The 14,854-nt window shown below is 51.9% G+C and overlaps 2 protein-coding genes across 2 annotated transcripts; one reads left to right on the top strand and one right to left on the bottom strand.

The window, feature by feature from the left end:
• Window positions 1-5,392: 5,392 nt before the first annotated feature.
• Window positions 5,393-6,886, top strand: J4E88_000113 (uncharacterized protein; the record flags this gene model as incomplete). The annotated part of the gene is made up of 1 exon (XM_049393794.1): window positions 5,393-6,886. The coding sequence occupies one exon, from the start codon at window positions 5,393-5,395 to the stop codon at window positions 6,884-6,886; it is 1,494 nt and encodes a 497-aa protein (XP_049259623.1).
• Window positions 6,887-12,940: 6,054 nt separating this feature from the next.
• Window positions 12,941-14,317, bottom strand: J4E88_000114 (uncharacterized protein; the record flags this gene model as incomplete). Its single annotated transcript, XM_049393795.1, has 1 exon — window positions 12,941-14,317. One exon carries the CDS (start codon window positions 14,315-14,317, stop codon window positions 12,941-12,943), a length of 1,377 nt encoding a protein of 458 aa, XP_049259624.1.
• Between the last annotated feature and the right edge of the window lie 537 nt (window positions 14,318-14,854).

Consider the following 14,854-nt stretch of genomic DNA (forward strand, 5'->3'; position numbering starts at 1 on the left):
AGCCCCGGCTGGGATGAAGTATGCAACGAGCTGTTCAAGATGACATCAGGTATCATTGAACCATACCTCGCTCATGCTTTCAGCGCGTGCTTCCGACTTTCTTGTTGGTCGCAAGTCTTCAAGAGAGCGAATATTGTCATGCTGCCAAAGGACGACAAAGACGCGTACAATGTAGTCAAGAGCTGGCGTCCAGTTGCTCTTCTATCTCACCTCGGCAAGCTAATCGAAAAGCTACTCACCAAGCGCTTGACGAATCTTCTCGCTCAGCATCAGCTTTTACCTTGGAACCAGTACGCCTTTTCCGGCAGGTCAACGACCATGGCTCTACAATCCGTTCTCAATCCTATCTACGAAGCTTTCACCAACCATACTTCTAGAGCGCCAATGCGCAAGCGTGCGACGATTCTCTCGCTCGACATCAGCGGGGCCTTTGATCATGTTCGTCACGACAAGCTTCTACAGAGGCTAGCAGAGCTGAAGTTTCCAACCTGGATCGTGCATTTCATTCATGCCTACTTGACCGACCGTCAAGCCACCTTGGCAATCCCTGGATATCGTACCGATGTCAACAAGCCCTTCTACGTTGGTACTGGTGTCCCACAAGGCAGCGCACTAGCTTCAGTTCTGTTCAACATCGTCGCTGCGCCTCTTCTGGAGAAGTGTGAAGACGTACAACTTATCAGCGGATCTGGATTCGCCGATGACACAATCCTCGTGGGTGTCACGGAGAGCTGGGAAGAGAATTGCGTACGCCTTACCCAGGTTCACGAGGAACTAGCCGAGACGGCTACGGAGTTCGGGTTTCAATTTGCACCCAGCAAATATTCGGTGATGCATCTTCTACCCCCTGGCAGTCATAATCCCCGTCGTAACGGTCGCCTTGAGGCCAATTCAGTATCCTCACCTCATTCGGGCGAAGCAGACTCTTCCGATTGGATAGATGTTCCCGACATCCAGACCGAGCCGAGCATTCCAGACGTCACAACACAGGACTGGCTCCAGGTATATGGGGCCCGATCAAGAGCTAATGCAGAGAGAAAGAAGAAGCGTGCAGAGCCCATTAAGAAGAAGGCGAACTCTACATCCAAGAAGCGGATACTGCATCCTAGCCCTGGAGAAAATCCCGACAACGAAGACTATGTGCCATCTCTGTGTATACCAAATATTCCAGAATTGAAGAAAGATAGGGTACTTTCAGAGATGCGCATACTGGGGGTTTGGGTAGACCAGAGATTGAGCTGGAAGAAACATGTGGATCACGTAAGTAAAGTCGCACTCGAAGCCCATCCATCCTCACCTACTTTGACATGTCAATCGAGCTAACTTCATTGTCAGATCGTGGAGAAAGTTACAAAGAGACTAAACAGCCTCAGACCCATATCCAGTTCAGTCAAGGGCCCCAGTGTGAAGCACATGCGAAAACTCTATCTCACAACCCTGCGCTCCATGGTTTCCTATTCATCCGGACTTTGGTTCCACGACTCCACGAAAGGCGGCAAGCGGCCTGTCGACAAATTTGCCATTCACGAGCCTGAGATAGAGCGATTGGAAAAGCTACAAGCGCAATGTCTTCGGTTTGTCGCGGGCGCTTACAAGTGCACACCCCATCAACCCCTCGAGAAAGACTTGTATGTTGACAGCATCCGCGTCTACTTACGTCGTTCATCATCCGCCTATCGAGCACGCACGGTTCATCATCCATCCCTCCAGAGACTCGCCCAAGGCAGGAACCAGCTACACCCTTATTCCGAGCTACATAGGAGGTCCATTGCCGACGAGCAGAAAGTCAAAGACTGGGTGCAAGGCAACATTGGTGATGTTGAAGAGCGCTGGGCCAAATCACCCAAGGCCCGCTCCAAAGACATCACTAGGTACTTTGCGCGGCAGGCCAAGCTCGAGAGCACCGACCTATGGACCAGATACTGCCATCAGCGTCGCATGGACGGAAAGAAGATGCATCCGGTCCACGAGGAGGGCTGGGGCCCCAAGTCTCTACAGTACCACGACAACCTGCCAAAGGCTCGGAGCAGCCTGCTCACGCAAATCCGAACGGGCCACAATGGTCTCAACGAACATTTAGTAAATTGTCTTCATGTACCTATAGAGACCGGCGTCATGTGTCTCTGCGGCCGTGAAGCCGATGATTACGCCCACCGGTACCTACGCTGCCCACATTACAACAAAGAACGACAAACATTGAAGGACAGGCTGGGCCACCTTCACCTCAAAACACTCACCACCACCGACGCCGGCGTCGCCACCAAATGGGCAATAAAAACTTGGGGACTTGAACAGTTCAATTGGACCAACAAGCACATGCCCGACGCCCCATTCGATTCAAGCTCCTCTACGAAGGAGCAATAACGCGGTGCTCATCAGCACCGCCAATTCTACTACGGCTTTATCACTACGGTTTCAGGTGTAAGTACCCAGTCTCAAGATGAGAATTGTATGGGCATAATGTATACTAAGGTTGTGGTGACAGGTACGGGAGCGGTGGCATTCACTTGTCGCGCTTGGCACTCGGCACTCGGCATTTGTAAGTTGCTTCTCAAAGCCATTGTTGCTCATGCTGATCAGTGTCAAAGGTTTACGATCCATTGCGTCATTGCGATACGGGCATGACTACGTGAATACTAACAACAACAACAACAACAACTCATCTCTTCCTCTTTCTTGTAAGTGTCACGTTCGAAGGATGGTACATCACACCGGTCTTAACACGCCCTTAGCCCGACACGCCCTGCCGGTCACCTCGCCCATCCAAGCCCGATACCCACGCCCAACTCTCGATCGTATGTTTTACCAGCTCCAGTCCGCAGCCGCGAACGCCATCCGTCGATACATCTATTAACACACCCAATAGCCCGCCCGCCTATCGATGTGTCCTCCCGCCTTGTCAATCCCGGCTACGTGTAAGCATACCCGAGCTTCACTCTTTTCGAGGGTACCCCTGAACCCAGATGCTTATACTTGTCCAGATCGTTGAAGACGCGCGCTTCGCTCGGTCGATTCGATTCGTATACGAGATAGCTTGCGGAGGAAGCTACGTAAGCATATATCATTGACAACGGCTGTTCTTGTTCTTATATCTTCTAGATTATCCTGAGGAGAGCAGGGAGGCAGCTGAACTGCCTGAGCCACATGCCGGCGCGACTGTCGTGGGTGAACCCTATCAGATTATCACTTTATCGTTCTAACAGTTTCGCTTGCAGGTCAGCCGCACGCTCGAGGAAGTCTTTCTCCCACTCCAGAAGACCCCAGGGCTTGCCGTGGGCGTCAACCTTCCCGAGCATGGCGTACAGGTAACCGAACTCTACACACTTCCTGTCCTGGCTTCTTGTTTACATTCAAAGGTTCTTCTTTTCGACCCGAAGGTCCACCAGTTCCATATACTCTTGACTGCCAGGAACCAGATCACCAGCTCGCTCCTTGACGATCAACGGCATGCGCAGCAGTTTGTTGCCAGCAATGCAGCCCAGTATGCGTCACTTCCCTTTCTTATTCGTGATGCATCAACTAAAAGGCTACCTAGGAATCAACCCAAGAGGCTTGTCTGCAGTGCCAAGGTGGCAGAGGGCAGGCATAGGCTTGTTGTAGAGGCCAAGGTTGAGGAAGAGGTCGGTTAACCAGGTGCGCAGTGTACGCACGTCGTCCTGGACGAACTCCTCGAAGGTATTAATATTCTTTGTCCATCCTTTTGCGATGTTGATGCTGACAAAACGCAGAGAGTCGAGGGAAGCGTCTCCCGGCATCGATCGCGGCGGTTGTGTAAGTTACAGCTTTGATCTTTGATATTGAGCCATGCTAAACCTCTACAGTCATGTCCATTCTCTCGGTTTGTCGAAGGTGCAGGTGGTTATGATGGGTGTCGCGGGTTGTATGGGGTCGCAGCAGATCTGGGTAAGACAGATTCTCGGAACGCCTGGAACTTACAGCCCATGACTAACGCTCTCTAGAAAGCAGCGCAAGATATGCAGATGCCTCTCCCTGTGGACACTGTAAGTGCATCCCAGTAGTTCCGATGCATGTGTACTTTTTCAATAGTCAGCTAACTTTACTGCAGTGTTCGCTTGGTGAAGCATTGCGTACTCTCGCTCTGCACTTTGGTAAGTCATTCCGTGTGTTACGGTGTACACCATACACCTGATGATTCCTCACTAACATGGTTGATCAGGACCAGCCATTCAACAATACATCATCGCGACCCTGAGTCCCTGGCCTACCACACTCTCCCCTCTCGTAAGGCCGAAGTCACCGCAGCGCACAGCAAATCTTACTAACAAATTAAGTTGCCCCTCGCTTTCGCGGGCACAACGCCAATCACACCAGTAAGCACCGAAGCTCGCGCATTCCCATCAATCCTAACACCGTTAGTCGCCCGCAGCGTTGCCCTGACCCAACAACAATTGCGCGACGGTTCATTGCGCAATCGCTCTCGCTCAACAGTAAGCTTCGACGCCTCATCATCATGATATTCTCTGGCTAATCAGATCAGCCCTGGGGGTCTTGAAGCTCCAGACGATTACGTATCGACCGCGCAAGGCAGTAGGTAACCGCTGAGTATGCTGCATACTTGACTGGTTTATCGCTCTGCTAACTGTTTTAGCTCAGAAGAATTCGGGACTGAACGGGACGGGCCGCAAGACTCTCCCGGGTGTGAGTCAATGCTTCCAAAACATTCAAATCTTCCTGCTAACGTTGCTCTAAGCTTCCCGCCCAATGCCGGAGCCCATGGAATTACGTATCGAGGGTAAGCCGCAGAACTACTCTCAGCCCCGAGCAACAGCTTACCGTGAAAGGAGTTATCGACTTGCAGCCCTTTTGGGCCAGATCGGGAGTTCGAATCGCCACGTAAGTTGTGGCTTCCGCCATTGCCTTGGTTGTGACTAACGTGCCGCCTTAGCGTTTCTATACACAAAAAAACTGATCTTTCTTACTGCATATTTATCGATCAAAAGTACACGGTAAAGTACTAATTACGGCTATAAACACACGGGATGAAAACAGGATAGCAGCATACTCGTAAGAGTGAAAGCTTAGGACTCTGAATAAAGAAAACGATACCACGTACATACTTCCTCTCTTTGCGGCTTTCGGTTCCGCGTTCCTTGGGCCTCCCCAATCTGTGTGTGGTTCTCGGTGGTAGCGAATGCGTCCCGACCACGAACAAAACCCGTGACGACACGGTTGCCTGATGGCTGGCGCCTGATGTCGTATCAAAGCGGGGTCCCTGACGAACCCGACATCTCATATCCTATCTTTGCTTCCTTGATCCGTGAAACACACATGGAGCGCACATCCAGCCTTTTCCCCCCGTTCTTTATCACAAGCAAGCAGGCTACCTTGCAGAACACGAACACTTGTTGCCGCGAAACACACAACCTCAAAAATGTCCTTAACCGGTCTGCCTCGTGAACTACGCGACGCAATATACATCTACTATGTAACGGAAGAAGATGGCTACCATTACGACCTTTCCTCAGGAAAACTGCGCACGTCAACCAACGAGCGCATCGATACCCTGTCGCTAATGCATGTATGCAAGGGCATTGCTTCTGAGATGCGAGGCGTTCATTTTGTGAACAACACGGTCCACTTCTCAACGACCCCCCTACCTACCGACCGAGGCAGCTCACGAGCCAGACACCACGGCTACCTCCTGGAAGATCTGTACACAGCCAAACGTCTCGTGTTACCTTGGGTCCGCCAATATATCAGCAACGACATTGCTCAGCGAGTAATCGACCGATTTCCAAAGAGCGAAGCCTTACTGCGACACTTGATGAGCACGAAGAGGAGAATCTGCCAAGGCTTCGAGCAACTAGGCAAATCCGGCGATTGGGGGCAAGCGCCCTCCTTCCACCGGGACACCATCGATGAGCTACTCAACCTAGTCGCCCAAACCCCCGCTGTAGGCGAACTGACTCGCAAGGTCCTCGAGAGACAGGGCTTTCGATTCCGTCATGAGCAGAATGTAGCAAGCCTTTATCAGTTACATCCCATCGCTTGGCGCCTCCCGAACAAGCAAGAGTCCAAGATCGTTGAGGACCAGTCGCCAATCGGACCGCACAACCCTTGGCGCGAGCGAGTGCGGGATCGCACTAGATATTACATCTCTGCTGCTTCACAAGCGGCGGATTTTCTCTCGAAGCTACAACAGCAGCATCGCGTCCATATTCGCTCCGTCGATCTCCATGAAACACACGCTGCTATTTCATACCCAGAATGTCATGCGCGGGCCCTGATACCTTTCGCCATCGAGAACCCCAAGCTCAAGATCATCCGCTATGCAGACCTCTGGGGCGGTGTCTTGACTTCGTTGCAGTCGGCTCGCTTTGAAGAGCACCGCTCCGATCCTGGTCAGGGAGTTGGGCCAATGCGCACCATGTATGCCTGGGAACTGACCAAAACCATCGCCCCCTGGCTGATGGAAGCTATGGCGTTACACCCAGCCGGCATGCCCGCCAAATGCTTCACTCTTGTCTTCAAAGGCGAGCCAGAATTGATGCAGCCAATTCTCGATATTGTCATCGAGGATGCGGCGTGGCAAGATGCGCTGCAGACCAAATCGGACCGACAAGAACAACCACCTGTTCCCGATCGATCGGGAACGGGGTACAAGAGACATTCGTGCTATCAATTCGAAGGGTTTCCTGGTCTCATGCGAGACGTTATTGCCGGTAATGGATCGATTCAGTTCAACAACTGCAGTGCTCAGGGTTGGGACATCGAGGAGCTCTTCGAAGCGAACCCTGGCTGTTCGGACACAGCTGACTGGAATGAAGCGTGGCAGTCGATGCGCCTTCAAGCTGTAGTCCCGCCTGCGCCGCAAACATGGGATGCGATACTATCGGATTACGTTCAGGAGAAGGACGACGCTTAGCTCAGCGTAGAGTGTGTCACAACAGGGTAACTCGGTGATGTGACTGCGACTTCAGCTGGAGGACAGACCTTTTGGTTTTGCGGGATTACAGTAGATCACAGCGGGGTATGTAAGTGTGCCGTTGGTATGGGAGGAAAGAACGTAGTCAGCACAGTGTGATAGCATCAAGCCACCCGGATCCTTGTATGGGATCGATAGAAGCATACAAATTCCACACATTTATTAAATACATACGCCCAGCTCCCTGTTCAGTCTCTGTCAAAGTCCATACCCTCATACCACACCCGCATAGTGAGATTTTTCTGGACTCCTTCGGATGTCACTAGACACACGGCGGCTGGTACTAAGATTAGGGCGCCACGTTCGCAATTTCCGCACCCGGCCGCATCACCCATCCCGATCACAGTCGGCCCTTTCTAGATTTCCCCGCTCCTTTGATTTGCGTAATCGCTGTTCATTGAGTTCTACCCACCGAAAAGATCAAGTAGATTGCCGGTAAAGCGCAACTTCTTCAACGATGGAAAAGCCGACGTGTGATGGATGCTGGACGTGCCGCCGCCGAATGCCATGCTGCGGTTGGTTCACCCCCGTCGATCTCGTCTGGAAAGAACCTCACAGAGAGCTACAAGATGATACAAGCGGTATCGGTGAAGCTGCCATGAGGTCACAGTTCATCTGGGTACGTCTGAAGGTCCGAGTGGTTGGCCGCATAACTCACCCTCGATGACAGGATGCTTCGACATGCCAATCACGGGTGTTTCAGCATTTCTTGGACATTTTCACAGACGAACGCAAGAAAAGCTTTGCCTTCTTCTCCAATACGAACCATGTCGAGATTGCAAAGGTTGCGCGCCCGCATGCGACTAGGCGACCAAGCAATGCGGAGGCTTTCGTACTTGTTGACGTGGATGAAACTAGAGAACGCACATATCACCCGCTTAACGTTCGCCGGCCTTCCCGCCAAGACGACACTGGCTTGGAGGTTCGCATGTTATGGGGGAAGCATCGGCACTGGAAGCCCATCCGGCAATGGCTGAGTGAGCGATACGGTGGTGTCAGTCGCAAACGAGCATGCATTTGCCTTTACTGGAAACTCACCGGGAAGACCTTCAACTTGATGCAGCTACCACAAGAGTTGCGCGACCGAATTTTTGATGCCTTGATGGGTCCAGTGATCTGGCCGCGAGTCAAGTCCGGGACTACATGGCGGCCTTGGGCGTTTGCGACACCAGACTTCGATGAGTATCGACTTGATCACCAGGAACTTGATCAGCCCGGTGGCTTTACCGGTGATGACCCGTTGTCATTGGATCTGGAGACAGCCGAGACATCGAAAGAGATAGACGTTTATGTCGGCGAAGATAATCCAGCCAAACAAGATTCTCCAGTGACTAGATGGCACAGAAGATTTGGCATCAATAAACCGGACCCGCCGCGCTGGACTGGGGAGACAGAGCCCTGGAAGAGCCTGCCAGGGTTGGTGTCCGAAGAAGAAGCGGGCGTAAGGAGACTGTTGTCGGTCAGTCGAGCAATGTGCGACTCGCTACAGAATGCGATTGCGCGAATACCTACGGCGATGTTCAACAGAATATCTGATCTGACTGATATCATCTGTCAAACAAAAGCGATGCCATCTCAGGCCTCGAGCCTCGTTTCACTTCGTCGGGTCACGTTGGTAATGCCCATCGTTAGCCAGTTTCGGCTCCTTGGATACGAAAGTACGCGAAGAATTGGTAGCCCCGCAAAACGCAAACCAAAGACGAGATACCTAGAATGTTTGACCAAGAACTCACAGTTGGAGATCCTGGAGTTCATCTTTCATATACCCGGATTAGGGCTACGACACGAAGACAGGTATGATACCAGGGTTTCTAGGCTCGCGATTGAACGACAGAATGCGGTCAAAGATACTTGCCAGAAGTACCTGATAGAGTGGTTCTTCACATTACTCTATGTACGTATCTTGGAGATCTATGGGACGCCCAAGAAGGTACCAAGAGTGAAATTTTGGGGGCACGTCAAGAACAGTACCCAGCGCAAATGGGAGACGAGGTGGGCAGACCTCGCACACGGTAACCGAGAGGACTTCAGCGGAGAGGTTGCGAGGATAAAGCCTGTTCTTAATGCGCAATTGTGGGTAGATGGTTTCTCCTCATGAGACTGCGGCTGACCTCAACATAGTCCCCCTCCCTGTGTTTGTTCACAGGAGTGCGACCTCGATAACCCACGGTCATCGCGCTGGGGCGAAAACCTACGCACACACTTCGACTACGAAGGCTAACGGACTCCTATCTGCAAGGACAGATTACGCCGACGGTGTACTACAAGAGGATGCTAATGCGTCGTGTAGCTTGTGCCCTGGCCATTGAGAGCCATTCCACGTTGTTCCAGATAGCTTGTGTTCGAATTCCCAGCAGCCGTTGCTAGCTCTGTCGCAATCTCGCTACGTATGCGAGCTCGAAGGTTTCGTAGGGTTGCGGCGATCGGATGAACGGATGGATGCGTGGCGTGTTTTGTATTGGGTTTGTTCACGCCATGTTGCGCGCCGGGATGTAATGTGTAGCTTCATATCTCGCGTGATGAAGATCGCTATCTGCATTATTGTGTTACTGCTTCTTTGGCTGTCAGTGAAGATGATGCGACTGGCGAATGCGCTGCGACTCTGTCTCCCTCTGCCAGACAGGCCTACCGCCAGACCCGTACTGCGCATCGTTCCAGAGGTCCAACCGCCTTACCGCCCGGGCTATGCTCTACACAGAGACGACATCCAGCATCCGTGAGCTTCGTTCGGTGTGCGACGCGACCCCGTAATACGGTATGTGCCTGGAGTCCCCAGTGAAACTTGTCGTTCTGACTTGTGTTGGATGATTTGGCGGTCCCTGATAACGGTGCTTGTTATCGAGTATGGCGAATCCGCATAAAGCGATCGTTTGCAAGGTCGAAGACTACGACGCTGGCTACAGTAGTTACCATCATCAGTGACCACGAAAGGTACGCTTATGTGTGATGCGGGCGACATCGATAGCGGTGCCCGGAAGGGCGACGGTGAGGAAATGAGCGGATACGAGTCGAAGCAAAGGGCAATCGCATGCAAGTTCTGGTCGTGGCGATGTCTGGTAAAGTATATATGATAGCGATGGCGCACTGAGTCGACTGGCCAGGCAGTGAGGCTCATGACTGAGGAAGCAGGTAGCTTCGGATGTCGGCGCGTCGATTCGCCGAACCTCCGACTCTGCGATACCTTCCCCGCGGTCGTCTCCCCGGCCCGCTCCACCTACGCTGGACCATCTCATTGTGCCCAAATCTAGCATCACGCTGACATATCTGTTTCGTGAAAGATCTCAACGAACTGGAAATAGCTAATAGCGGTATCTTTATTTGTTGTACTTCGTTCTACAAGGAAAGCCATGCGTGTATTGACGGTGAGTTTCGCCCTCTTACAACATCAGTCAGATCGCTCTCAGCGGATACTGTCCTGAAAACCCTGTCAACAATCTCTGCTGTTAGAAGCGTGTGACCTTATTCCCTTTTTGCTAGTAGCGCATCTATCGACAAGCATGCGACTATTGTCTCCATCGAACCAAACCCTCCCTTATATTCCTGCATATCCGACGTCTTCACCAAAGAGACTTGAGATGTCCATCGAGTCTTGGAAAGGGTCTTCCGTGTCATGTCTTAGATCGGGCGCGTCGACAGTGTCGGACGCCTGAGGACGCCTGAATCCCGCCTTTGCATCATAAATACGCACGCAAATGTCTCTATCGCGGAATGTGTCGAAGACAGGATCGCGGCGCTTATGGAACCATGAGGCAAGTCGACCATGTCCTGGAACACATTCAAGCGCAAGAACCCGCAGCGCATTGAAGTGGTTTAGAACAAGGGAGAGTTTGTGGAGCCATACGATGGCCATACCATCAGGGCAGATGACAGTCAAACTCTCGATCGCTAAGGGCAATAGATGTCGAAGATCACCTCCAGGATGCGGTCTGCTACGAAACTTTCTGTCTATGAGAAATTCCTGTGGCACCTCAAGGTTACGCAGGTTCCCGAAGCCAGAGAGAGTAGTAACGGGTCTCATACTCGAAAGGTACCGTGCTAATGTTTCCCAGTCGCAATAGACTAGGCGGATATCTATGCGCAGGCTCTCAATTTCTGTCGAAGCGGCCGCCAGGTGCGAGACCAGGGTCTGGAAATATCGCCTAGCTCCACAGTAGTAACCTCTTCCAAAAGTGAGACGAAAGTCGACATGCTTCAGTGTATTTCGTCGACCGTTAAGGCTTCCATCGATGTGAAGCCATCGTATAATATGTGGGGTGACGAAGTGAACTGATGACGGCTCTAGTTCGCAGCAATCGAGCTGGATAGTTAGATCTTCAATGCCGTTCTTCGAAGCTATCGGTGTGGTGACATGGTTCAACCAGCCTGACCCTAGATCGCGGATACCGTTGCTCATGAGATCTAGTTTCAACGCCCTCAAGTTTGGGAGGTAGAAGAATCGGAGGAGATTGAAATGTGTAAAGGGAATGCAGAGGTGTGTCAAATGCTGGAGCCCGCCTCGTAAACCACACAGATCAGTCCGGGTGAATAGATCGTGTCTGATTCCATATAACACCCGAAGAAGGTCGTTACGGAAAGAGAATCGTGATCCGTTGATGGGGTCTGTGACACGGATTGAAAGCCTTTCAAGCTTCGGTAGCAGGTGTAATATGATCGCTGCGAAAGCCGACCGCTGCCCGCGCGCGAGATTACTAGTGAGATGTCCCGCTACCTCGACCGGGACGGCCATCTGCATGATTTGTGCGGCGCAATTCCCAACAAGCTTTGGTTCATCTTGTATCTTATCTTCCTCGGCAGCACAGAGATCGCCGTTCCGTGTATCCCAAAGACATTCAAATATCTTGACATGCCGGGTAAGATCACCATGTGTAAGCAGTGTTCGCACAAAGGTATGAAACTTCTTTGGATTAATATACAAAGCCACTCCAGTGTAAAGAGTGCTCGTAGCGACTTCTTTCCATCTGCGGGAGACTAGGCAGAGTCGGGCGAGCGTTTGAGATTGGCCCTTGAGATGCTCGGTTATCTGGAGCAGAAGTTCATTGGGAAGGTCGTTGAGGAGCGCCATGATGTTGACTGTTGTAGCAATTATCGACAGTGCAATCAAGTCTCAGTTGAGAGTCTTCCAAGGTTGGTCGGTGATGGTCGCGCCAGGTTGAGGTTGAGCTGTAGTGGGAGTCGAAGTAGCGCAAAAGGCATAGCGTAGAAGTCGAGAAAAGCTCTGTTTTTCCGCGCCAACGTCTGTGCAACAGGTACATCAGGGCGCTGGGGTGACACAAAAGAGTTGTTTGGAGCTGACATACACTTTGCCACGCCGTAGCCTAGGCAGGCGTGAGATTGGCGTTAATCGCGTCAGCCATTGAGTGATTCAGACCTGTTCAGCTTGAGCTGCGATAGCCACCTATCAGGTACATGTCTATATGCCAATTCCTCGAGAGTTCCTCGACTTCGTCAGGATCATGGGTGTGAAGATCTCGCTGTCTCCCGTTGACAGGGATATGACGAGGGAGGTGCTCTACCATTGGAAGGCGCATTCTAGCTGGGCAGACACTAGATAGTCTGAGAGAGTGGTTTGGTTCGCGGGAACGTAGGACAGTGGAAAGAGGATGGTTACCAAGAGGGTCAGTCACGGATGTTGCCGGCAGGGCCGAGCCGCGTCGAAGCATGTGGTGATGTCATACCTCGGTATCCAGAGCAAGAGCGCTAAACTTCAGTCAACACCCGGTAGGTGGACGCGTTCGCGAAACTTCAATCCTTCTCACCACGACGTTTGACTCTCCATGATTAGAACAACCCCTCGGTATACTCCCGGCATACACAAGAATTCTTAAAAAGTACTAGTTTCACTATTGTATTCGACAACTTCCATTCCGCATACACGACAACCGAAATCTTTCTCGGCACCCACATAACGCCTGCCGTGCGTTTTCCATATGTTCCAGTCCATCACTCTTGCCACGCCGAATCTGCAACCACACCCACGGCCTCGCTGTCGGTCCACTAATATTGTATGTCCCTGCGTTCTGCCAGGCTCATATGTTGAAAGTCCCTCAGAGCCGGCAGCTTGACGTTGGTGCGTTCCGAGACGGCCTTTCGCAACACCTTGTACACGCGCCTAGTTCCTGGCCACTGCGATATGTGCGGGATTTTTGCACCGGCCTTGATGAGAACGTCTGCAACGTGACCATCGTTCCGGTCCATGGCGACGTCAAGGGGGGTGATGGTGTCCTTGTGAAGTGTTGGGCTGTCGGAACACACGGCGAGGTCGACGCTGGCGCCTGCCTGGATGCATCCTTGTACGGCGGCTACACGACCGGATCGAACAGCGATGAAGATAGGAGCGTCCAGCGCTGTTCCCTTGTCCACATCCTCAACGCGCTTGAGGGCTTCCTGGACATCTTCAGAGCTGCCTCCGGCGCATATGGTGATCATCGTTTCGCCCCAGACCTGTGTGCTACCCTTAGGGTGGATGTTCAAGACGGCCCTTAGATTGTGCAGATGGTTGGTCGTACGCTCATGGACAGCGCTGTAGATCCAGGAGGCGTAGACGTGACCCGAGGGGGAGGGTAGCTTCTTCTTGTGGAACTCGAGTAAAGCTTGGGCGATCGTACCGCTGTCCCTAGCCAGCAGGGTGCTGATGGTTTTGCGTATTGGGAATATCCCACTGTCACTCGTAAGAGTCGTTCGCTCCAACGATGGGCGCGTTTCCAGATGACGGAGGATAACGTCAATCGACTTCGTGTCACCTAAAATCCGAGCGACTCCAAAAGGTAGTATGCTGAAGAGTCGATCATGTTGCGCACCACTGACTTCCTGGAGAATACCAGCAAGAACATCATGCGCTCCGACCATGAGAGATGTGTAAAGCCTATCTTGGACAGATAGCTCCGTATTGCTCTGGCTCTCAGTGACGTAAGAGCACGAGGGACCGCAATCGCACCACAGGGCATGAGTCAATCGGGACTCAATAACGATTCTGCGTAAACTGACGTAGAATTTCTCGATTGCGTCTGCGCGTTGCTTCTCATCTTTGATGTCAAGCTCTTGCAGGATGTAGCTCGTCATGCGCTGTAGTCTTGCACGGAAGCCTTCATTGACGTTTCCCGGTATCCGCTTGACTTGCATGACGTACTGGGGCAAACGCTCAAGGACAAGGCGCTGGATGAAGTGGCTGTTGAGATATATCGCTTTTGGCTGCTGGAAGAAGACGCTGCGCTCGATCTCTGCGGCGAAGGTAGGACAAACATTTCGCAGCAACCAGACATCCTCAATCTGAAAGCTATAAATAGAATGTGCAGATTCGTCAATCGCGCTGCTGACTAGTTCGCAGACAATCATCTGGAATACCTCGATTGGAAAGTCAAGGAGGTTGGTCATCGTGGCTGCGGTGAGCGGAGGAGTTTGTCAGACGGCTTGTCGACACCGTTTGCAAAGGAATATTCTGGGGTTAACGCCTAGATGATGATGCCAAGTCAGTGATGTAGTTGGGATTCGCAGCTTCGGAAGGAAATTCGGACAAGATCAATGGCGGGCGACTGGCTGTATTTGAGCAGGAGGGATGCGTGAGTGTGTCGCGTGGACCAGCAGACACCAGCGCGTAAACACGCGAGCTGAGCAAGAGCAAGTGAAATACCCCACGCCAACTTAGGAAGATACCGAACACCCTAGAGCCTACGTTGACGTTAGAGTACACACTTTGAAAGTCCTTGTTCTAATGTAGTCTGCAGACCTATTTAGTTTCTTTCTTGCGTAAGGTCTCTCAAGGTCTGTATTGCTCACACCCGCACCTCATACAAGGAAAAAGCTGAACAGGTCTAGAGCCTACATCGACGTTAGGCCACCTACTTTGCAGGTTTCTATGTTAATGTAGGCTGCAGACCGCAAAATGTCTTCCACACGAGCCCGCGCATCCCA

The sequence above is a fragment of the Alternaria novae-zelandiae genome, assembly GCF_023758075.1.
Source record: "Alternaria novae-zelandiae strain BMP 2774 chromosome Unknown scaffold_1, whole genome shotgun sequence".
Taxonomy (NCBI): domain Eukaryota; kingdom Fungi; phylum Ascomycota; class Dothideomycetes; order Pleosporales; family Pleosporaceae; genus Alternaria; species Alternaria novae-zelandiae.